General features: G+C 36.1%; 1 protein-coding gene across 3 annotated transcripts; it reads left to right on the top strand.

The window, feature by feature from the left end:
- The first annotated feature begins 82 nt into the window (after positions 1-82).
- LOC127973170 (nesprin-2) lies at positions 83-21,658 on the top strand. Of its 3 annotated transcripts, none has more exons than XM_052577304.1 (14): positions 83-134; positions 255-395; positions 8,884-9,155; positions 9,246-9,396; positions 10,411-10,593; positions 11,796-11,933; positions 12,885-13,079; positions 14,007-14,211; positions 15,039-15,127; positions 16,319-16,370; positions 16,791-16,957; positions 18,972-19,145; positions 19,446-19,510; positions 20,642-21,658. In XM_052577304.1, the coding sequence occupies exons 3-14, from the start codon at positions 8,905-8,907 to the stop codon at positions 20,886-20,888; spliced, it is 1,917 nt and encodes a 638-aa protein (XP_052433264.1). In that variant the 5' UTR covers positions 83-134; positions 255-395; positions 8,884-8,904; the 3' UTR covers positions 20,889-21,658. The 3 variants fall into 3 exon arrangements, with proteins under 3 accessions (XP_052433264.1, XP_052433263.1, XP_052433262.1); XM_052577303.1 differs by having other exon boundaries at positions 15,039-15,145; XM_052577302.1 differs by lacking the exon at positions 83-134 and having other exon boundaries at positions 143-395; positions 15,039-15,145.
- Positions 21,659-23,649: the final 1,991 nt, after the last annotated feature.

Genomic DNA, 23,649 nt, shown 5'->3' with positions numbered 1-23,649 from the left:
CTTACAAAAATAGCAATATTATATTTCATTTCTGTAAATAAATATCCGTGCTTGAAGTCACGCATAAGAGCTATAAAGGTGAGTAGGAGGAGCGTGTGAACTACTCGGGGGCGTGGCTTTCTCACCTGTGTCAGGTGATATTTCAATTTGCTTATAACTCAAAAGACTGATGGCTATGTTAAGTGACCTGAAATAGTGTTTCTATTTATCACACAGCATAACGTTGTTGTTTTTTCTTCTTTGATGCGTGTCAGTAAAGTATACCTGGCATTTAAAACCTGATCAGAAGTATTTTCACCTCGAGGATGCAAACTTTTGCACCTGTATGATTCCTGAAACCCCGAGGGATTCCCTGAAGGAGAAAACGGAAGCAGGAGTTAGGACAGGTTTTGCACGTAAGTGTTAATAGCTTAATAGCATTTTAATAACTATTGCATTTTTAAAGCCCGAGTATTTTAAACCGCTTGCAAACATTGTTCACGTGCTTCTACACTGCGCGTGTATTTCGTCAGCGTAGTTTGTACGCGTACGTTTTCTAAGAAAGTCTTATTTATCACGTATTTGAATTAATTTTCTTGAAATGTACTGGGATATTAACATTTGGGGAATATAATTGTATTTGCCCACGTGACTGTGTGCAAAGGGTGTGTTTAAGTGTTTTGCGTCTATAAGCCATTGTTTTCAAAGTATTTAAATGTGTTGCTGTGGAATGCTAGGCTATGCATGACTCACTTTGTTGACAACACCAGGCCATTAGGTTACAGACTACTGCTGAATGTGATGCTTCATGCCCATTGATTATTCCCACAATGTCATTTGATGCCCACTGTGTGTGTGTGTGTGTGTGTGTGTGTGTGTGATGCCTCTAGTAGTTCAAACCAGGCCTGTATTCTGGGTCAAAAATCTTTTGTTGTTTATTTCTTTAATTATATTAGTCTTAAATGGCATTTTCAACCATAATTGGTCATAGAGCCTTTTTTGCTTTAAGACATGTCATGAGCGAAGCAAAAGCACATTTTAGAATAATAGTGATTTGCAAGTTATCAAAAATTATAAAATGATAAATGGAAGTATTGGAATTGGTATTGAGCAACAATATTACACAAGTCAGAGCTTGTATTTTAGCATACATTTTAGTAGCCACAGTTTGTCTAAAATATAGCTCTATTTATTTTTAACCCCAAAATGAACAGATAATGAACAGAAAAGAAGATATTTTGAAGAATGATAGTAATCAAACAGTTGATGGTCCCCATTGACTTCCATAGTATATATATTTTTTCGTTCATACTATGGATGTCAATGGGGACCAACAACTGTTTGGTTCTTCGGAATTCTTCAGAATATCTTATTGTTCAACATATACAGGTTTGGAATGACATGAGGGTGAGTAAATTATGTTTGACTGTTGTCAACTATTCCTTTTAGGACTTTTTAAGTATGGATTTAAAAAAAAAACTTTTATCCTACACCAGGGGTAGGCAACGTGGTCCTAGAGTGCCAATGTCCTGCAAAGTTTAACCCCAACCCTGAAAAAACCTCACTTGTCTGTAGCCTTAGTAATCCTGAAGACCTTGGTTAGCTTGTTTAGCTGTGTTTGATTTGGGTTAGAGCTAAACTCTGCAGGACAGTGGCACTCCAGGACCAACGTTGCCTATCCCTGTCCTACACCATCTGGACCAGCTTCTTTAAAAAGATTGTAAAGAAATGCAGACTTTGAATACATGTATAATACATTTCGCACATTTATTCATAATATCCTTTAGATAAAAAGGTGTTTAGGATGAGAAAAAAAATCAAATGTGTCCAAACTTGGGACTAGTAGTATCCTTTTTACTAGTAGATCTGTGTCTGTGTGCATTCATTTTAACCTCCAGAAGTTATTTCCTACTTTATATGATGTTTGTATCATTTGCATTGTGGTGCCTTCGTTATTAGCATAACAATGTTATTTTTGTGTACCCTGTGGTTGGAAAAAACACACGAACTCCCATGACATCATGATCAGAATGACCTGAGAAATTCTTAGTAATTCATGTTCAAACAGTTGATTGTGTTTTCTGCCTTTTTCGTCCATGGATTTCAAGACCACGTGACTTGAACTGAATCAGTGTTGTACTTTGCTAGACATCTTGCTCTTATCTCAATCTTCCAGGAGCCTTCCAGTGAACCCTTTAAAAGCAATTAACCGATTTGCAGTCAATATACCCTCTAATTTGATGTTTACAATGACTTTCAATCTTTTTTTCAAATGCAGACCTAAAACCTGATGATTCGGAGTACAACAAACTAGGGTTTAAGCAGTGTCAGGAGAAAGTGCTGTGAGCTCAGAGAATAAGTTCTCTTGCCTGTTCTGTGGCGTCCTGATTTAAACAGACCCCAGAAGTTATATTATTTGAAAAGCGTTAGTTGAAAGAAATGTATGTTGGTTTAAAGGGCAAAAGAGAGCTTCCTGCTTTGTCTTTTCTTTCTAAATATCCCCTCCCAGGCCCATTATGTTTCAAGCCAGGGTGTAGATGCGTTCAACAAAACACACTACTTTGCCAGAATGACACCATGCTGGGTTTAATGATGAATGGCGTCATGCATCGGTAGTAATTGACCATTCAGTCCAATGCTGCTCCTGGCTTTCATTGTTATGCTTTATTTAAAATAAAGCGCGCTTTCTCCTCACTGTTGCTCCTGGCCAGTTTCTTTGCTGAAACTGCAGATGCCCCCTGAGCAGAGCTTTGTTTGAAAACCAAGAATCAGGTTTCACCAACACTTGTAAAGGATGAATGATGGTTTTTGTATTCTGGCTTGCACCGATGACGAGAGCAGGAGAGGATAATTAACATTTCATTATTAATTATATTACAATAAAATATGAACATTTTAATAATACGAGTACTGTTTAATGTACTCCGTGTGATTGTTGTAATATATAATTATGATGATGATGAATCATCTCTATCTCTTAAGTAACCAGATAGCAGTTACAACGATACTAATAGTGTGTATAATAGCATATGAAATGATTTACAAATACTGTATATTTTATAAATGGATATAATTACAATATAGTGACATAAATAATTTTTATATGAATTTATAGTTAATCATTAATTATAAATTCATTATTAATAAATACAATATAGCATTTATAGTAAATGTAAAAAGTATTTTTATTAAATATTTAATACATCTATTTATTATTCTGTTATTGTTTTTATTTAAATAAGTTAATTGTTGTTCTTATTTGTTCTGTTCTCTTTGAAGAGATTAGAGAGAGAGAGATTTTGTCTTTTATCTTTCTCCCTGAGAGAATGACCTTGCTTCAGGCTGTAACAGTGATGTGTCTAACAGACATTCTGCTGTGTAGAACTTGCTGTCTGTCCTTGAATGAATCCTCAGTCATCAGGTGAATGAGTCTGCGTTATTCTCCCTGAGCACAACACCTGTCAGGCGTCTGCTAGCTGGGGAATCACAGCTGAGAGAACAATCATTTCCATCTCCAGCCACGACGCTTCATGTGGAGCGCCAGGATTCATCTTAACGAGTGCTTTTTGGAGTTCCTTGCCTTTGGCTAAACGCTCCAATTCATGGATGCCGTCCTCATTATACCTTTGTTATTGTCGCAAAGAAGCAGATGATTCTTTGTCGTCTGTTGTTTTGGAATGGTGTGTTTAAACATGGTAAATGAAGGCAATTCCAGGAGGATGCGGTTTGAGGACTCTCACCAGATTGCGTGTGCTGTAAATGGGATTAGAAGAAGTCTGGATTGGATTTGGAGGCTGATCTAGCTACTTGAATCACATACTGACAATTTCTAAGAGCATTCAGCTCCTATTAGGAGTATTAAGGCCACAGTCAGTCTTAAATTGAGACACATTTTCTGTTTCATGGCAAATTAGATGTACTGAACTGTAATTCACAGGAGTTTGCTGCACCAAGGTTCTTTTGCCCTTCTGCACAGCTAGGTCTCCGAAGGGCCCGTGGAGAAGATGGGGGCCCGGTTCATCTCTTGCTTTGTGTGTGTGTGTGTGTGTTTGTGTGTAGTGGATCAGATCAGATCAGGTGTCCTGGCACTGGCCTCTTCTCTCTATCCGGGTGCTGAGAAAGGCCTGTTTGTTTGTGATTTGGGCCTGTGGCACCAAAGAGACAATGAGTGCAGTCTCTGAGGACGGGGAGGGAGAGCTGAGGGTTCGGGATCGGAGCATGTGGAGCACCAGGGTCCTTCTCTCCCCCGTGTTCATGAGCAGTGAGCACCCATCAGTCCCTCAGGTCGCCTCTGAGATGGCACAGATGGGAGTGGGTGGAACACTGTCACCTCACTGGGAGTGTGCGCACACACGTTTTCGATTAAAAATAAATTTACACAACAGGTTGACTCAATCAAGCAACTATTTTAGCTTGTCATAGTTTTGAGACTCACACTCATTAAATGGTTTTGATTGAGGACCAAGAACTTACGTTGGACATTAAGTGCTGACCCAACACGATTCTATGTTTACCATGGGGAACATAAGCCAAATATAAAGAATGATTAAAATGCATTTGAAACTGTGGTGTTGTTTGCTGTTATGTATGTATGTATATGTTTTATTTTTATATAAATGTGCTATGCATTAGTAATATAGTAATTCACATTAAGTTATAGGTTTTTATAGCAACGTTTATGCTTTCATTTTATTTATTATTATTGACGAAAGTGTTTGTTTTATATTGTCATTTTATGTAGATGTTTTATTCATTTATTATTGTTATTATTATTATTATTATTATTATTATTATAGTTATATTTGTTTTTTTTAGTGATGCTTTGTTGGTATTATCTTTTTATATTAAAAGTTTATATATATTATTTTTTATTTTTATTTTTTTAAACATCCTTATTTATTATTATTTGTGTATTAGTTTTTGTACATTTATTTATTGTTGGTATTAATGGTATATAAATTAATTTAATCATCCAAACACATGGATCAAATACTGGGCTAAATTAATAGTATTAGTATTTTTCATATTGCCAAGTGACAGAATTTGCATGAAAAATATGGCCTTTTTTTGTAACCATTTTATTTATTTATATATTTATATATATATATATTTTTTTTTAAATGATCACCACCCACCGGTTCATAACTATTGATATAAATAACACCGCTTTATCCTTTTATATCCTAACTTGTGGTCTTTGTTCATAGTTTGTTAATGTAGGAAAGTTTATGTCTCAAATGTTGGTCCTTGAGTCTAATTAGCATTTACTATAGAGCTTTTCAGTGATGTTTTCCATGGTGTGATTGATTAGAGTCATTAGACAAGCTGTTAAACTCATTTTTGTCCTCTACCTGAAATGAATCGATAGAATCTGGGCTGAAATTGTCAGTTCTACTTTTTGCTTTGCAGTGTGTGAGATGAGATTCAGTACGAGCCCTGAGCTTGGCAAGAGATGGGTGTTTACTGCTTCGGATGAAAACAGCAACAGTCTGAGCTTTTAGAGTGTTATGACCTTTCCCTGGCTTATCATAAACAGAGCGAAGTAATTGTCATTGGCCACCGAAAGGGTAACATTACCTCCGTTTGCCGTGAGCTTTATTCAGCGCCAAGGAGACAAGCGCCGCTTTATTCGCCATTAAGAAAGAAAAATGATGTTTTCCCCAGAGCAACGTTCATTTTCTGTGAGGGTGTTTTGTGCCTGTACTGAGGTGTCATGTGATCTGGAAAAATGGACTATAAAAGCTGAATAAGAAGCCCGAGATGGATTCGAGCCGAATTGATGTATTAAATGCATCATTACTTTTCATTTGCTTCCACATGCAGACTCATCCCGCGTCACCTTTCGCCTAAATGGAAGGGCTTTTTTGTCCCCCGTCACTCTCACAGACAGCAGTTTGCGTGTTTATTCAACACCAGTTCATTAAAATGCAGGCTGTGTTATGGAAAGGTCCCCAGATGCACCTGCCTCATCTGTTTCTAGCCAAACCACCGACACTAGCTGGAGAGGATGACTAAGCATCTGTAATCGGGCCGGTCTTTTCCATCCTTGTGTGTCTCAAGCTGCTTTCTGATCCTTCTGTCTATATTAATTTACTATGATCCTTGTATGTGGCTTTCTTGCTGGATAACGCATGTACTGTATATAATTACCATGGTCAAACTATCTGTGACTGGACTGGATACCAAAACGGGCACATTTGTTAATTTTACGTGTGTCCAGTATGTGTGTGTTTAGTGGTTTATATATTTTATTTTAGTAGTTTATGTATTTTGTATTGGTTTTATTTAATATTATTTGACTTGGGTTTTAATTGAACATTTATGAATGTATTTACAAAACATTTTTGTTTTGAGTTGTTCATCATTTTTTTTTTGTATGATTTATATTGTTGTGTGTGTGTGTATGTATATATTATAGTTTTATGATTCAAAAAAATATAATTATTAACAAATATATTTATGAAATTTGTCCTTTTTTTAGGTTTATTTTAGCATTTATTTGTCTTGGGTCTTAATTTATGAAACATTCGTTGAATTTCATTTATTTTTTTTATTTTTTTTTATTTATTTTTTTTTCATGACTTGTATATTTATAATGTGAGACTTTTATACTTTGACTATTTGGTTTCTTTTTTAATTGGCTATGATTTATATTGTGTGTAATCATATATATAATTTTTTTTTGACCTTACGAAATGTTTTTGACATTTTATCTATTAACTTATGATTGTATTTATTTTTTTACTTTGTTTTTATTAATTTCTCATTAATTGAATTTTGCTTAGTATTTACAGATGCTTTGTCTGAATTTGGCCTAAAGTAATTAAATTACATATGTAATGTAATCTCATGCTGTTATCTGATCCTGCTTTCTATAATAATTTTCCATCCTCCATTCCTATGACTTTCTTCCAGGATGACATGTACTGTATATGATTACCATAGTCAAGCTGTCTGTGACTGGATTAGATGCCAAAATAGTCAAAGCTTGTTGCATTTACACCTGTGAGAACTTCTTATACCCCTGTACCACGTGTTGGGCTTGTATGACCATCTCCATGGTTTGTTTTTTGTGCTGGAACATTATATGTAACTTAATCTGGGGTGGGTTGTGCTGTAGGCCTACAGGGTGAAAATCAGGGTGAAATCCGATTCTTAACGTCCCATTTCCAGTCATTGTGTCACTGCACGCCTGTTGGGTGTCACGCGTCCACACCTGTTCCTCAAGACACAAGCTCACCAATGAGATGGGAAATGGCCTGCATCCTGCTATAAGTTTGATCGCCTCTGAAAAGGTTAGGAACAGAGTATGGATCGCAGTCGTGTTTGCACTCCATTACTCCTCGGATGAGAGCAACATTCTGTGCTGGTTGAGAAAAGCAATAACAGTGATTTTGATTTTCAACCTGACCGCTTTGAGCCTCAGTCCAGTGCCTTAATGCCCTCCACTGGGGCAAACTCACAGTGGACCCTGAGAAATGACAGTCATTTCGGCTGAGCCTGAAGTCTATGTGTACCTGCGGTGGAGGCGGCCGAGGCGGACGGCAAGGTTGTGGGTGAATTATGGCCGTCTAACTTTGAGTTATGAGCTGATCTGGCTTAAAGTTTTGAAAGAACCATTCTCCCCAAATGATTTTTTTTGTAAGGCAAGTTCATTCATAAATACAAACGTGGGCCGCTGTTGAGACTCCATAGGCTTTTAAGCTCTTCTTGAAGTGTTTGTTAGTTGTGAGGTCAGCCTAAGGCACTTTTTGGGAGCATCAGTCTTGATTGACAGCAGCCACGGCCTGGCATCGCTGACCTTGCTCTGTCAGCCACATTATGCAGGTATTAGAGTGAGGAAAATCTATTTGGCTTTTTTCTGCCAGGGCTGGGGAGGCAGCGTCGTAACTCCTTTGGGTAATGGGCATAAAACTGATTTATGGTTTTTGATGGCTGAAGTTATACCCCAGAGCACAGAAGCCTTTTCTTGATGTCTGAGGTGTCTGGAAGTTTTAATGCGTCTGTCATGCAGAGAAACCACAGCTTTTCTAACCAGATACTGCACTCGTGGGTTTCTCTGCACTGTGAATGAATCGTGCAATTCTTTTGTGATGAGAGACTTTAAGGTGGAAACTTTCAAAGAAATTAGAATTCATTTGCATTGGTTGGCTATGATTTGTATAAGCCCTCGGACCTGTATTGACTCAGGGTTTTCGTTTCTTTTTTTGAACCATTTTATTGTATTTTATTTATGCATTTTTTTTATTTTTTATGATTTTATTATTTTTGTATTTATGAAGTCTAATTTTATTTGATTATCAATTATTTTATGATTTTTTTTTATGAATGTATTTTTGATTTGTACATTTTATGAATGTATTTGCGAAATTCAATTATTCATAATCTTAATTAGATTTTGTCAATGATAATTGCTTGTTTTGAAATTATGAATGTATTTTTTTATTATTTTTATGAACCTTTATGAAATGTATTTTTCATAATTGTATTCATTCATGATTTTATTTGATATTATCAATGATTGTTTTTGTGTAAAAAAAATGTTTATGGTTTTTGGTTAATTATGAAATATATTATTCATGACTTTCATTTAGGAATCATGATAATTATTTGAAGTTATGTATTTGATGTTTTTATGCCTAAATTTATTTTATTTATTAAAGATATATAAAAACATTTTTTTAAATCCTTTTAATGGGTCATTATTTATATATATATATATATTATTTTTATTTATTTTTTTTAAATGCGCAGAAAAGAAAACCTCCAACAATGCATTTACCTCCTCATAAGGAAGAATACAATACTGAAAGAGCTCCGTTTTGACAACAGGGTCACAATATGTCTGTTTCATGTTGTGTTTGAGCCTAATGAACTGACCTCCCTTTGTGTTCTTGTAAACAGGTGGCACTTGGTGATGCCAGGATGTTAGAAGAGACGTCACTCAAAGCCAGTCACCATGGAAACACCAGAGTAGATCCCAGAGGAAGTGATGAAGAAGAGAAGCAAACATGTGTTGATATGAACCCCCAAAGTGGTCTCTACCTGCAGTCCTCTGAGACCTGCTTTCCTTCGAGAAGCTCTCAACTGCATGATGATTTGAAGGAGTTCTCGGAGTGCTCGTCCATTGGAGACTTAAGCCAAGATGCTTCCTTCTCCCTCGAGAGCTGCATCAAGTGAGGAGCCGTCGATGTATATTGGCATCCTGTCTGTATAACTGATCTTTACAGGTTGTTCTACCTAATTGTTTCTCATTGGTCCATCAGGCTGGAAAGAAGGTGGATGCTGTGGTACGAATTCAAGAAAGAGCTCTCCTGTTTGGATGACTGGCTTCGATCAGCTGAGAAAATGGCAGCATCCCCAAACTCCAGCCATGTGCTGTATGTAACAGCAAAAGAGGAGTTACAAAAATATGAGGTAATGAGACATTTGGTCTAAATTCAAAAATGCATTGTTGAAATGCATGCTAATGATCTATAAATATACTTTATATAAATTATTTTTGTAAAAAATGTAAGACAGCGGGGGGGATAGTAGAAATAGTAGAAATAAGTTTTATTATATTAAGTGATCTTGATGTAGGCCTATGTATACATACGTGTATTTTCAGTAACTCATAGATTTATACAAAAAAATTGTGGTCATTTAACCGTAATTTGTCATTATTTTTGTACTTTTTTGAATGCACTTTTGTAAAACAAATTTAATAAAATAATAATAGAAAATGCAAGTAATAAAAAAAATAATAATTTACATTAAAACCTAGTGACTTTTACAAGTATTCATTATTTGGATGTATTTTTTTTTTTATAATAAATTTTATAGATGTGTACTAAAAATTGTGATGTCATTTAATGGTAATCTTTTATTTTATTATTTTACACCGCAAACACAAGAAATATTGTGGTCTCTTTTGAAAGAATTTGTTTTTATTCTAGTTTAAATCTGACGATGATAACTCTAAAACTGAGTTGCCAAAAGACAAATTCCCTTCAAACTCTGGCAGTAGTGTTATTTTACAAGTAGAGAACAAGACCATCTCCAGTTAGTCATTACAGGTGTCTGTTGCTGGGTGGACGCCAGCCAGCGTTTTGACACTTTCTACAATGAAAGAAAATGAAATCAACGGCACATAGACACACTTCCAAACGCACAGACAGCACACTTCCTCAGACTGTCTAGATGCCCGGGACCAGTGCCAGTGATGATAAATGACACCAAATGGTCATCAAACTCCTTGGCTCTCCTCCTCAGCAACATTGCACCTCCCTCAGTCTTAACCCCCTGCACTAATTTCTTAAAATAACCTGCTTTAGCTAATCAGGGAACAGGTGGGATGTATTTTTAACTTCCGGTGGTTACTTTTAGCGTTTAGTGGGGGTTACCACTTAGTTAATCGCATGATCTCACTGTTTTTGTATCTCCTTCCAGAACCTGCGTGCTGAGGCCAGGATACGTTTAACCCAGCTGGACGGACTGACCCAGAGGAGTCGAACTCTGGTTGGCCTGTTCAGAGGTGCTATGGGTGCACGGCTCATGGAAATGATAAAGGACTGCGGACAGCGCTGGGATCAGCTCAGCAACACTGTGGAGACAGTGTGCCGCAGGTTGAAGGTATATAAAGATAATCAAGCTGCTCAAAGCTGTTTTTTTTTTGTTTTTTTGTTGTTGTTTTTTTACTTTCAGAATGGTACTGTTTTTTGTAAAGGTTTTGGCACTTTCCATTTGAACACATACTCAAATCATGAACCCTATTCAAAAAGGTTAAATAGACCTGAAAGAGTCACACTTGTTGTTTTTACAGTCAAAAATAGGAAATTGATTAAATAGGAAATTTATGTGAAATGAGTTTCATCTAATGTAAATATTTGGAACTGCACTCCCCCTAATTGTTTTTTTTTTTTTTCTTTTTCTTTTTTGAGATATCAACCTCAAATTTGGAGCACAACTTTTTTTCAGTTTTCCATTTTAAAAAATTCTTTTAAAAACTTTATGAAACCTATATTTTCCAAAGTATTTTTGTGCATATTTTTCATAACCATTCATGGATAGGATTTCTAAATTGCCTAAAAATGTTGTCAGGCTCCTGTGTGTAGGTTCACTTTGTGGAATTAAAAGCTATTTTTAAAGATATGTAACATAACTGAACATAATAATAGGAGCTTGAAAAAAAAATTCTAATTTTAGAAGAAGATTTCAAATGGCACTTGGAGGCTTTTGCTTATCTTCATTTATAAAATGTATTTTATTCAGCTCTTTAGATTTAGGATTTAGAATATAACTTGTTCTAAATTTGAAGCCAATATATAATAGCATAAGGCGCTTGTACTGTATTGTATGTTTATTGTTTATTTATTTTAACTGTCCACATTTTTGGTTCAATCTTCTTAATTTTTTTTTTTTTTGTTTTTGTTTTTTTTTTTTTTTTTTTGGAGATGAAAACCAGAAAAAGCAAATTTTTGAAAGCTGTTTTCTTTGCTACTTTCTCTCTTGTCCCTTTCCTGCCTTCATTTTAATCCCATTAACTCTTTATCCATACAGCCTTCTGCTCTGCCTGCGTTTATCTTGCATAATTCTGTCCTTCCAGCCGCAGTGACCCCTGCGCACTGTTGGGCTGTGCTTGAATGCACTGCATATGCCCCCCTTACCATGTGTTTTGGTTTATGGCATTTCCGCTCCCTGTCTGCCACATTGACGTCCTTGTTGTAATTTTGATGTGTCTCCCTGTCAGACTGCGTCTATGCTAAAAACAGCATCAGGGTCTAGACGGTCAGACAGAATCATGCTCTGTCTGTCTGTGTGTGTGTGTGCAACAGCATTTCGTCTGCCAGCGGGAGGATTTTGAGAGGCAGAGGGAAGAGATGGCAGTGTGGCTGGTTGATCTGGACCTCCGGCTGACTGAAGTGGAGCACTTCTCAGGCAAAGACACCTGCTCGAAGATGCACCAGCTTCAGGTACTTGCAGGAAAACAAGGATCGACCGGATTTGTCCATGCAGCTTTATTTTTATTTATTTTTTTGTCATCTGGGTTGTGGGCTCTATGGGTTACAAGTGCAGTTCTTAAACCCCTTAGTTGCAGGTACAAATCCCAAAAATGCCAAGTTGGTCAGTCTTGAGAAAAAACGTCCAGGTTACGTTTCACCCAAAAAGAAAATGTATATATTGAGCATGAAGAAAATAAAGTCTACTTTTTAGGACTATTAACATTTGTCATAATTGGGTCATAATTGTTAATGTGTCAAGACATTTTACTTTTTAAATAAGTAAATAAATAATTCAACTGTTAATTGTACTTAAGTAATAATGAAAAATGAACAATTAACAGTTTCTTAATTTTTTTTGTAAAAAACATATTGTATCAAAATATTAATTTGTTAATGTATTAAAAATATATAATTTGTTAAATACACAAATTAATATTTTAATAATTATAATTTTTACTATAACAACTTGTAATACAATAATAAAAATAAAATTAACTATTTAAGTGACAAACTAAAATTCTTTAAATTATAAAAATAAACATTATAATAGTTTAGAATAATATATTAAACGCTTTTATTTCATGTTATGTATAATCCTCATTATAGAAATCTGCTCTCATAAAATTTATGAAAGCTTTTACATCGTGACATTTTAATGGTCCTAAGGTTTTTTGTATTTTTCTTTTTTTTTTTGTATAGAGCTTAAATGGGTCTAAACACATAATCAGATAGTTCTGAAGAACTTTATTAGGTGGTTCTGATGTGTTTAATTAGGGTTGGAACTAGACTCTCTGGGTTGTGGGTGGCCCTCCAGGAATGGAATTGAATGGCGTTGACCTATAAAAGTAATATAACTGGATGTATAAAGAATGTATATCATATCAGATTTTTTTTTTGTGTGTGTGTGTATTTGTCTCTCAGGGGTTTCAAGAGGCAGTTGGAGAGAGTGCGGGTCGACTGAATGATCTGCTCCAGCATGGAGAAGAGTTGATCCAAAGAAGCGAGCCGGCTGATGCCCAGGCCATCGAGAACCAGCTACAGGAACTCCTGCTCCACTGTACCCGTGTCTTTCAGGGCCTGGGCCATCTGCACACGCGCCTGCTCAGCATGAGACTGGTATATATCCATGCATAGCCACAAATTAGTTATTTTCAGCTGTGGCAACAGTTTAAAGCCTCAAACACTTTTCGCAGTCTCTTCTGAACTTGCATCTAATTCAATTGCACGATTATATTGGAATAAAATCAAGGTGCGTATAATCATTTCAACTCATTTGCCACCCAGTATGTTGGCTAACCAAGCGGCTGACTAATAAAAAAATATTAGTAGCACTGCTGCTGCGTATAGCCAGGGTTTATGGTCAGTCCTCCATAGATCAGTATTATCACACAGCATATGCACAATTGACTTTGAAACCTTGAAGAGTCCCTTTTTTCTGCCTTGATTTTCCCTGTTAGCTTTTTTTTTATTTGATAATTTCATTTGTGCCATCTCAAGTCCACTTGCTCAGAGCAGGGCTGTTGCATTTTCAGAAAATTATCCCAAGGGAAAGCTACTCAAGCCTCCAACTTCATACGTTCTGGCAGAAAAGTCATGAATGCACCCCCTGAATAGCCTGAATAGTTGTCTTGTAGCCAAGCAGCCACTGTACAATACACGTACTGTCCATTTGAACAGTTCCTTGTGTGAGCCTTTGTCTCTTTAGGTCCAAGCGGATCACGTAAAGACATGCTAAAAATGTAGCGTGCTTATGTTCTTTATGCTGTTGTCAGATATAGGACGTTTATAGAGTCCCACACCAGACATCTCGGAACGAATTACCACTGCATTTTTTCCATAGTTTAGAAGCACACAATGCCTATAATGTGTAGCAATGTTTTTTCCACACCCTGGATGAGCATGTTTTCAGAATTTCCAGTATATAATAACAATGATATTAATAAGAAAGATACATATACACAGTTTACACACACATTCCATTACATTATTCGATATGACCGCACTAGTTTTAAGATGTTTAATTAGTTTTTTGTGCTGTGGCAGGTTTTTGAGGAGGACTGGGCTCTGTGCGCTCCTGACTCTGGCTGTCCGTCTGAGAGTATGCTGGAGGATGAGTGTTTTATAGACCGCAGCATGGCTCCTCGGTCCAGTCAAGATCACCTGGTCCTGGAGTGGGACCCTTCAGTGGACATTGGTGGTTCAATCTCTCATGATGGCACCGACTCGTCCTCTTTCAGTGCAGCTGCAGGTAGGGTTTGCCCCATAATACAATCCAATGGTTCCTTCAAGCAAACATCTCCGTGTCCATTACTTGTAAACAGGGGCAATGGTGATCATGAAATTTTAGCTGGTGATAGGTAAGCTTGAGACAAAAACCTTGAAGGTGTTTTTTAACATTAAAATCATATTCAGAAAGGTATAGCAGTGTTATTTCAATATTTACACACTATTGTTTATTAATATTGAGTTGACTTATTTTTATATTTTCTGTTTTCATTTTAGATTAAGTCTATTCCTAAATTGTTAATTTTTACTACTTCAGTTTTACAGTATTTTTAATTTTAAAACATCAAAGAAGTCTTTCCTCGTTTTCCATTTAATATTTCTATTTTATTTCATTTACCAACATCAAAGTCCACATACTATATATTTTTTTTTTTTATAAACCCAGCCAGTCTAATTGTTGGTGTCTGTTATTGCTGATGCTATGATTATAATATTTTTAGAATATATTTCTGTCCTGAATTCACTTTCCACACATCATTTAAAGCGAATATTCAATTGAAACCGTAGCATTTTGCATTCACTATGCATATTAACACCTTGTTTATGCTTTCATGTGCATGTGGTGTGAACCACCACAGGAGCTGCAGAGGCATTTATGCTTCACGTGTGAATTACAATCAGGCCATTATGTAATAATCATGACCCCCCAATGAGGACTGATGAGTTTATTGCATTTCATAGCCCTTTATTTTTTTGTGCTGGCTACATTTCTAGTGGTTTATTGTTCTCTTAAACGCAGAAACTGTAAATTTTACCCATCTGGACCATCAACATTTCCTTTCTTCTCAGGTGTGCCTTACACAGATGAACCAGCCAAATATGCTGTGAGGAGAAGAGTCTACATGGGTCCTGTGGACTCGCAACCAGACAATGCTGCGGTCAGTGTCAAGCAGCCAGTAAGTCCATCTGACTGCTCAAACTTCATCTTATCCTTATTTACATTATGGACCAAGAAACCACAGCCCACGTTTTAATGTATAATGTAGTGTATTTGCATACATTTTCCATCTAGCAACGAAATGTAATTGAAATGCAAATGAGGGGATTGCGTGGTCTCTTTTTGGGCTTTCAACTGAAAAGATCACAGTGTAGTCTCTTGTGTATGTTTGCATGTATAGACATAAACGCACGTGTTTCTGCACATGTTGTAGCATGCAGGGTACGTAACATGCAAATATACGGTTACATGTGGTGTTTTTTTGTTTTTTTTTTCTGTATTAAACACAGCTGGCTTTAAATGTAACTTTACAACAAATTAACCACTCTATTGCTAAAGTGCATTAAAGCAGGAGTTTTAAAATTAGGATCCAGGACCCTCAGGGGCTGCAAGGAAAAAAAAATGTCCTGTAAAAAAACAACAAACAAAAAAACTGTATAAATAAAAAGATTAAACTAAATGCATGATTCAAATAAATAAATGTAAATAAATATAACCGAACTATAATAGTATTATAGTTTACATATGAAAAAATTGCCAAAAATCTAACTTATTTAGTGAGTATAAGAAAAATTTTAATGTAACAAATAAGAAATATTCTACAAATATTTACACACTTATTTAAATGTTTAATTTCATAAATTAATATAATTATTATAAATGTTATATTTGTGTATAAATCGAGTCATTAAAAAACTTTTGGAAATATATAAATCTGAAAGAATAAATGATTAAAGTAAATGAATATAAATACATTTAAATAAAGAAATGTAAATAATCTAACAATACATTACAATAGTAATTGGAAAATATTTAATTTCTATTAGAATTTACATAATTATGTGTTTTTTAAAGCTTAAACTTTAGCAAATTTTCAGGATGGGGTCCCTCGCACAAGGATGATCACATTTAGCTATCCATAGCATCTTTGATTAAAAATCCTTCATTAAAGGACATTACTTTATGATTTTATGGAAAACAAATGCATCTATATATATTTATATATAAATGTGTCTTTATTTAAATGTATCTTTAGAAGCAAGTCTTGATGCTAAAAACATCTATGAATATCATGCATGTGTGCATTTCTTTAATGACGGTAAATGCTGAACGCAGTTGCTGTGTTTTTCAGGGCATTAAGAAGAGCTTAGAGAATGCGGCCCCACCCCAGAGGCCAGTGCCAGGTAAAGCCTTGGCTCCTGATTGGTCAGCATGACTGGTGCCATCCACTGAAGGCAGTGTCCCTCTCACAGCTTAATCACTTGATAATCATGGAAGAGCTGCTCTCAATTTGGCTTGTTTTCTAATATCCTTGAAAAATAGCCAAGAGCCACCAAAACCTCGATTATGAGGGTCATGATATGCAAAGATCTCAAAACCTTTCAGCCTCTGTATTGTGATTTTAGCCCGTTCAAAGCAGCAGCTACTTCTCAAATATTATATCTGGTGCTTGTATTCAGGAATTAGACATTTTATGGTATATATCTTGACTAATCCACAGTCAGCGTCAGGAGTTATTTTCACTGCCTCATCCTGATTTGTTTATGCTTGCTAATGTCTGTTTTGCATGTGTGTGTGTGTGTGTGTGTGTGTTGTGGATGCAGTCATCAGAACTGGCAAGCATGAGTACGCCGGACCATTTAAAACTAGGGCCACACCTGAAACGGGGGCTCCTGAATCTGTGACCTTTGACCCTGAGCGCATCAGTGCTTGGCTGGGCCAGACACATCAACTTTGTTCTAAAGCTGTCCAGACAGAGCATGATCCACAGGTATATTTTGCTTGGTGTAAACACACAGTTTGGATGTTTTTCTTCCAACCCAGGTATGTTGTTCTGGGACCTGTGATTATGGAGGCCTCACTAAGGTTCTACATTATACACCACTATTCAAAATATTGTTGGTTAGTTTGAAAGAAGTTCATGCTTTTATGCAGTCCTATTTTTATTGAGCAATGCTTCAAATTGAACAAAAGTGACAGTTAAGACTTTTATACAGATAAAACTTTAAATGTCAAATAGATGCTTTTCTTTTTAACTGTAAAAAAAATTAAGCTCAACTGTTTTTAGCATTGATGATGATAAGAAATGTTTTCTGTGCACCAAATCAGCATATTAGATGGTTTCTGAAGGATCACTGAAGACTGGAGTAGTGATGCAGAAAATTCAGCTTTACCATCACAAGAATAGATGACATTTTAAAATATATTAATATCAAATAAATGCAGCCTTGGTGAGCATTAGACACTTCTTTCAAAAGCACTTAAAATCTTTTGAACGGTAGAGTATATAAACGTTTAATCTGCTCTGTGAGTAATGCTACTCATTACAATGTCTGTCAAAAACCATTTAATGGCTCCTTCAGATTACTTTTGACATTAACTTGATGTCAATATTATTGAGTTTTTGCATGCAAAGTGACTGTGTTAATACCAGAAAGGTACATCAGTGTCACTTACTTAGCAGCTGCTGCCCATGTGTTTATAATGAATTGCAGATTATAAAATCATTAGACTATCAAATAGATTTAGACTACATTTTATATAGCCATTAATTATAGTAATTATATAAAACCATTAAACTTTTCATCAATGGGACTCTCTCTCACAAAATGTCAAGATAGAAAATGAATTTCTACATTTCTTGTGACCTTAGTTTTAGCTGTTGATATTTAATAGACTTTGGGAATTTAAAATGTATCTGTGACTGCTTTAATTTATACTTTTTATTTAACCTGGAAATAATACAAATTGCATTAAATCACAAAAGAATGTTTTTGGGACCTCATTATACATGTACTTCTACACTGCAATGCATCTATAGTTTTGTTTGACTTCCTGATTTGTTCTGGATTTAATTTCTGCTTCATTGGTGTACATATGTAGTTCTGCAGTCATAAATGCAGAATGGATAGTGCAATTGCGCATGGAGAAATATTTGCCAAATCTCATTAAGACTAGACACTGCAGTCGCAGTCTGTATGCATTCTAACAGTCTCTTCTCTGTTATAGTCATCATGCTGCTTTCCAACCATTAATAGATGTCACACTGGCTTTCTGAAGACCTGTTTGTGTCCTCAAGTGTTGTTTAAATCTACATTCATAAATCTATCTTTTATCAAGATTTCCGTGGGTAAAAGCTTATTTTAGGGATATCATAAAAGAAATGTTTACGAGGAATATGATGCACATAGTATTCAGATGTGATAATAAATCCATCTCAAAAGAATACGTACCATCTTGACTTAAAAACATCATCGTGAAATGGAGGGGAGGGGAGGGGGGGGGCGACGTTGGTTTCTGGGAAAGAGAATCCTCTGCACTGATGTAGAGGCCGATTTGTCTGCCGAAGCCTTGGAAAAACCGTCGAAAGAGAGCGAGACTATTTCCATTTCAAAGAGCCTCTTGTAATTTCTCAGCGCTCATGGCTAATTGGCAGCTTTACAGGGATGGGAAAAAGACCCACTGCTCTAACAGGCTCTATAATGGCTGCCGTAATTGTGGGCACAAACATAGTGAGGATTTGGCACTGCAAAAGGGCCAAGATCGCCTGTGTAATGTGTCACACGAGGCAGCGAATCTGTTGGTCCCATTAAAGGACTCAAAGAATGAGAGCAAAACAGAGAGCACAAAAAGACAGAGCTGCCTTGAACCTTATTAGTTAATGCAGCCCATCTCTTTCGATTTACAAGTGCCTTTTGTAGCATAGCGAAGCTGTCACATGTAGTGAGAACTCTGCTGTCCACTCATTGGCAATCGAAAGTGTTTGTTGCTGTGAATCTTTATAGGCGCGCTCCAGTTTTTCATCTCTGCCATTCGGAAAGGAGGAGGAAGGAGAGGAGTATCAAGAGAGCGTGCTCCCCCAGAGACGCCCCCACCCACCGCACACGTGCTTCACCCCCTGCCCATCCCAGTCATGTGACCTCCAGCATCACTCTTACCAACGTCACGAAGACCCACAGGTATATCTCACTCACACAGACACGTACGCCCCTTCTGCACAAACGCCCTTTATACGTGTTATAAACACCGTTACTGCTTTTCAGATAACCTGGGGTTTGCGAATTAAAGCCAGGCCTGTTAATGTGTAGCAAATGTGGCGCCTTGCATGATTTTTATGATGTGCTTTACACCTCTTAACACACCCCACACATAATTGCACTTGTAATGTACGCCAGTGCCAAAGAACTGGTAAACAATAGAGTCCCTGCAGGGCTTTGTTAATCTCAAGCTATTATCGTCTTGTCCCTCTCTGTCACTAGAGGCAGCAGGAGAGACTTTGTTTCCCTGACTCTTTGGAGGACAACACCCATGCAAAGTCGAGTCGGTGAGAAAGTGTGTTCCTATGCAGACTTCAATGGATCTGATTAATAAGCTGGTTGATTTATTATGGTAGCCATTTACATATTTTCTAGTGCTAAATTGCACCTTGAGTAATTAGTTTTTATTTTTTCTTTCTATGAACAGCTGGGGAAAATAGTCATTAGAAATGCATTAGCATTCAAAGTTTATTTTTTATAATTAATAACTTAAACAAGAACATTATATTGATTGCAAGTGACTTATATTTATAATGTTAAAGTTTTTTTTTCACAACTGTTTTTAAAATTGATAATAAGAAATGTTTTTGATCAGCAAATCAGCATTTCTGAAGGATCATGACACTGAACCCTGGAGTAATGGCTGATTAAAATTTGACTTTACCATCACTGGAGTAAATCGTTTTAAAATATATTCAAATAGAATGGTTATGTTTGAATTGTAATATGACACAATATCACTATTTTAAAGTGATTAATTTTTCTCAAACTGACTTATTTCTTTAGCAGAACAACAACTGGTTCAGCACAAGTTTTTTTTTTTTAAACCGTGAAAGTTAATGGGGTTCAGTATTGTTTTGTACAACAGTTTTAATGTTGTACTCAAGATTCTTACCATTGAGCCAGTGATTTGGGCAGTGTCCAAAAAAGGCATGTTTAGGGTCTATTGCCTGCAAAAATGCAATGAAAATCATTTGACAAAGTGAAGTCATATGCTTCCCTGACCAGTGAGGCCAATTTTGTCAGATTAATCAATTTAAATGGACTTTAACATCAAGCAAGGACACGTATATTAGTTTTGACTGTTTAAATGTTGCTGAAAGTTTCAGTGAGTGAATACAGTAGTTTGTTTAAGGAAAGCCTTGGGTTGCAGTTCTACCTCACCAATGCATACCAAACGTAAATTGTGTAAAAAAATAAATAAATAATTGATTTATGAGAGTCTAGCTCCCATCCTAATTAAACACCGGAACCAGCTAATCAAGTCCTTTTTGGATTACTAAAAAGAAAATTCCAGGGCAAGTTAGAGGTAAACTCTGCGGGACAACATTGCTTTTTCCCAATTACCACCATAGCAGAGAACTGATCCATCTACTTCTGAAAAATGGCCTTTTATCATGATGTATTTCTGTTTCCAGTGAACTGTGTGGACCGAAGGCTTCTGCTGGCAGCTTATGGCACAGTGACTCCTGGCATTTGGGGCCCTTGAGGTTTTTTAACATGCGAAAGGCCTCGGCACCCCTGCTGGTCCTCCTATTTGCCCTGTTGCTTGCTGTGGTGATCTGGCCCCTCATCAGGCTCTACAATACCTCATGCCATCAGTCCAATACTCTGACCGGCTCATTTCACTTGGCCCTACATTACAAAGGACCCCCTCCCACCTGAGGACACAAGCAATAATGGCAAAAAGTTTAGTAATAGCACACGGGATTGTTATGGGGTTGTTGTTGGTCTATATATCCATTTAGATGCATGACCAGGGTTGCTTTGGTCATGGATTGTACAAAAGTGTCCTTAAGTGCCATCCATAAGATTTAAATATGGTCGGACTCGAGGCCATCAAAACTTAGTGCAAGCTAATATAACAATTGCACTTAATTCTGCTCCGACACAAATTTTCTCACAATGTTAGAGTGAGTTGTATAAAACTAAATTGATTTGACAGCTCTGGGATCATCTCTGTTTAAAACTGCCATGCTGAGCATGTGTTCTTGAATTTTTGACTGACGGATTAAGCTTTTTTGGCCAACCAGTTATTTATAGGTTTGTTAGAGGAAAAAAAATTCTAATAATTTATAAAAAAGCAGATTGGTTGTGAATGAAAGGGGTGTGTGTGTATGCGAGTGCTTGCTTTAAGATTTTTTTGATAGTTTAAAAAATAGTTTTGTACAGAAAGAATATAATTGAACATTTCTTACTGCATTACAATATGCAATATTTGATCAAGAACCACTGTGCTGTATACTGTAATCGCTGTAACATTTATTTTTAAAAAAGGCATTCTGCACTGTACTGTATCTACACTGATTGCATCAGTCCAATGAAGAAGACACACAAGCAAGCTTTAAAGCGAGTCCTTGAGCTCATCAAGAATTGGTTTTGCACTGTTTTCCACTTTTTATGACTTGTGAAATAAAAGAGATGAGTGAAAACAAGTGGCTGGCTGTGGATGGTGACAATGGAATGCATGTAGAGTGATACGCCGTGTGATTCTCATTGGGGGAAGCAGTCAGTGTCTTTCTCTGGCTTGCTGGACAAGCTGAAAGAGGTTTTTGTGCTGCTGCCAGAGATGAACACTCAAAAAGATTATGAAAGAATGTTTCAAATTCAATTAGCACACAAATGATCTTCGCTGGAAACGTTTGCAGATGGCCTTTCAACCTCATCTCGATCCATTCAGAGCTCTTGGGAGTTGAACTATAGTCAACGCTGCAGAAAATGAAGTGTTGTGTGCATGGGTAAGCAAGCCTGTCTTTGTTTGATAAGTTTATTTACTTGGCAAAAACCGAGTCTCAAATTGAACCATATACTGCTGCAAGTCTAGAGCCTATAAACCGAAAGCAAATAAATTCTGGTATCCACCTGAGGAGGACATGAACAAACAGGGAGGATTTCTGTGGCAATAAAACCTTTAGAGGAAATAGATTTTTTTTTAAACTCTGCCAAGGTATAGGAGGTCAGGGCTGCTGTTACAATATCAGTAATTGCTGATATAAAAAGTATTTGGACTGGGTGAAAAAGAATCATGAAGTAATGGTTCCTGTGAAAGAAGAGATGGCTTTTCAATAAAACATGAAAATTAATTTATGTGGTCTGCATAACTCGCATGATCTAGAACCAAATGTGACGACTTCATTTTTTTTAATGAGTGTAAATGCATTTTAATTTAGGCTTCTAATTCGCTCTTGAGGTTGCTATCATAGTTGACAGGGCAGATGTGTATCACAAAATGCAAAAAATGTGAGTTGGGACAACCTGACTCTGATTAGGCAGCGTCGCTAACTCAGTTTTGCGACGGTTGCTTAGAATTAATATGATGCTATTGACCACAACAGGCCTTGCTTATGTCGAGGGAATTGCCACGCTTGAGGAAAAAAAGAAAGTATTTTGTTTGTGCACCATTCAGCTGAAATCTGGACGAAGGCCCAGCAATTTGCATTTCAGTGCTTTTCATTATTTTAGTAACACCATTAACGATAATAACACAGTAAAACACCACACAATTTTATATATATATATATATATATACACACACATGTCAGATATAAAAGTCTACATAAGTATATAAACTTACAAATATTATACTTAAAAATACAAATACTTTTATGAGATGGAGATAGAGCTTTTTAGTAAATTAATTTTATCTACAATATAAACATTTAAATTTATTAAAATTCTATGTTTATATTAATATTTTTTGACAGAAGTATACTTATAAATATTAATAAATGTATATTAAAAGTCAATAGTAGTATTAGTAGTATAAAATACAAATATATTTGAGGGATATATTTTAATATATAATAAAAACGTAAAAATTAAAAATACAAATACTTTTATGAGGGGAGAGAACTTTTTATTTAATTTTATTTACAGTATAATCATATGTAGCCTATATTTAAATATAAAGTAATATTTACTTATGTAATACATTTTATGAGTATACATATTAATTATTATTATTATTATTTTTAATTTAATTAAACAGTTCTATAGAGAGAAAGAAAGAGAAACCTTTCTGTGAATACATTTTACCTATATATATTTATAATGGCATCAGAACCATGTCTGCACATGTTTTACGCTCTGCATGATCGACGGCGGCTGCACTGAAGCCTCTGTGATCAATACTAAAAGAAGCATTTCACAATGATTAGCTGTTGTTTTCAGATACCATTTCTGTGTCCTGCCAACACAAGTGGGCAAAGGTACTCAAGTAACTTAATGAGATAGCATGGAGCTAATCGACAGGATAGGGCACCATTGGCTGGGACCTTGGCTCCCAGAACCCCCCTCCCACACAGCAGGGCTCGGTCACAACAACACCAGTGATCGAGACTGACAGGCTGTGCGCTAATAAAGAGATTACACGGAAATCCCTCTGAAGCCAACACTTCAGGACAGCGCTCGTTTGGAGATCTAGAAC

This window comes from Carassius gibelio, chromosome B15 (genome assembly GCF_023724105.1).
Source record: "Carassius gibelio isolate Cgi1373 ecotype wild population from Czech Republic chromosome B15, carGib1.2-hapl.c, whole genome shotgun sequence".
In the NCBI taxonomy this organism is placed as follows: domain Eukaryota; kingdom Metazoa; phylum Chordata; class Actinopteri; order Cypriniformes; family Cyprinidae; genus Carassius; species Carassius gibelio.
The sequence above is the reverse complement of the archived record's forward strand: the minus strand, read 5'-3'. Positions and strand labels throughout refer to the sequence as shown.

Coding starts and splice junctions, on each gene's coding strand:
- LOC127973170 (XM_052577303.1), top strand. CDS start 8,905: ATGTTAGAAGAGACGTCACTCAAAGCCAGTCACCATGGAAACACCAGA. Junction 15,146..16,318: donor CGGTCAGTGTCAAGCAGCCA/GTAAGTCCATCT, acceptor TGTGTTTTTCAG/GGCATTAAGAAGAGCTTAGA. Junction 19,511..20,641: donor ACCCATGCAAAGTCGAGTCG/GTGAGAAAGTGT, acceptor TTCTGTTTCCAG/TGAACTGTGTGGACCGAAGG.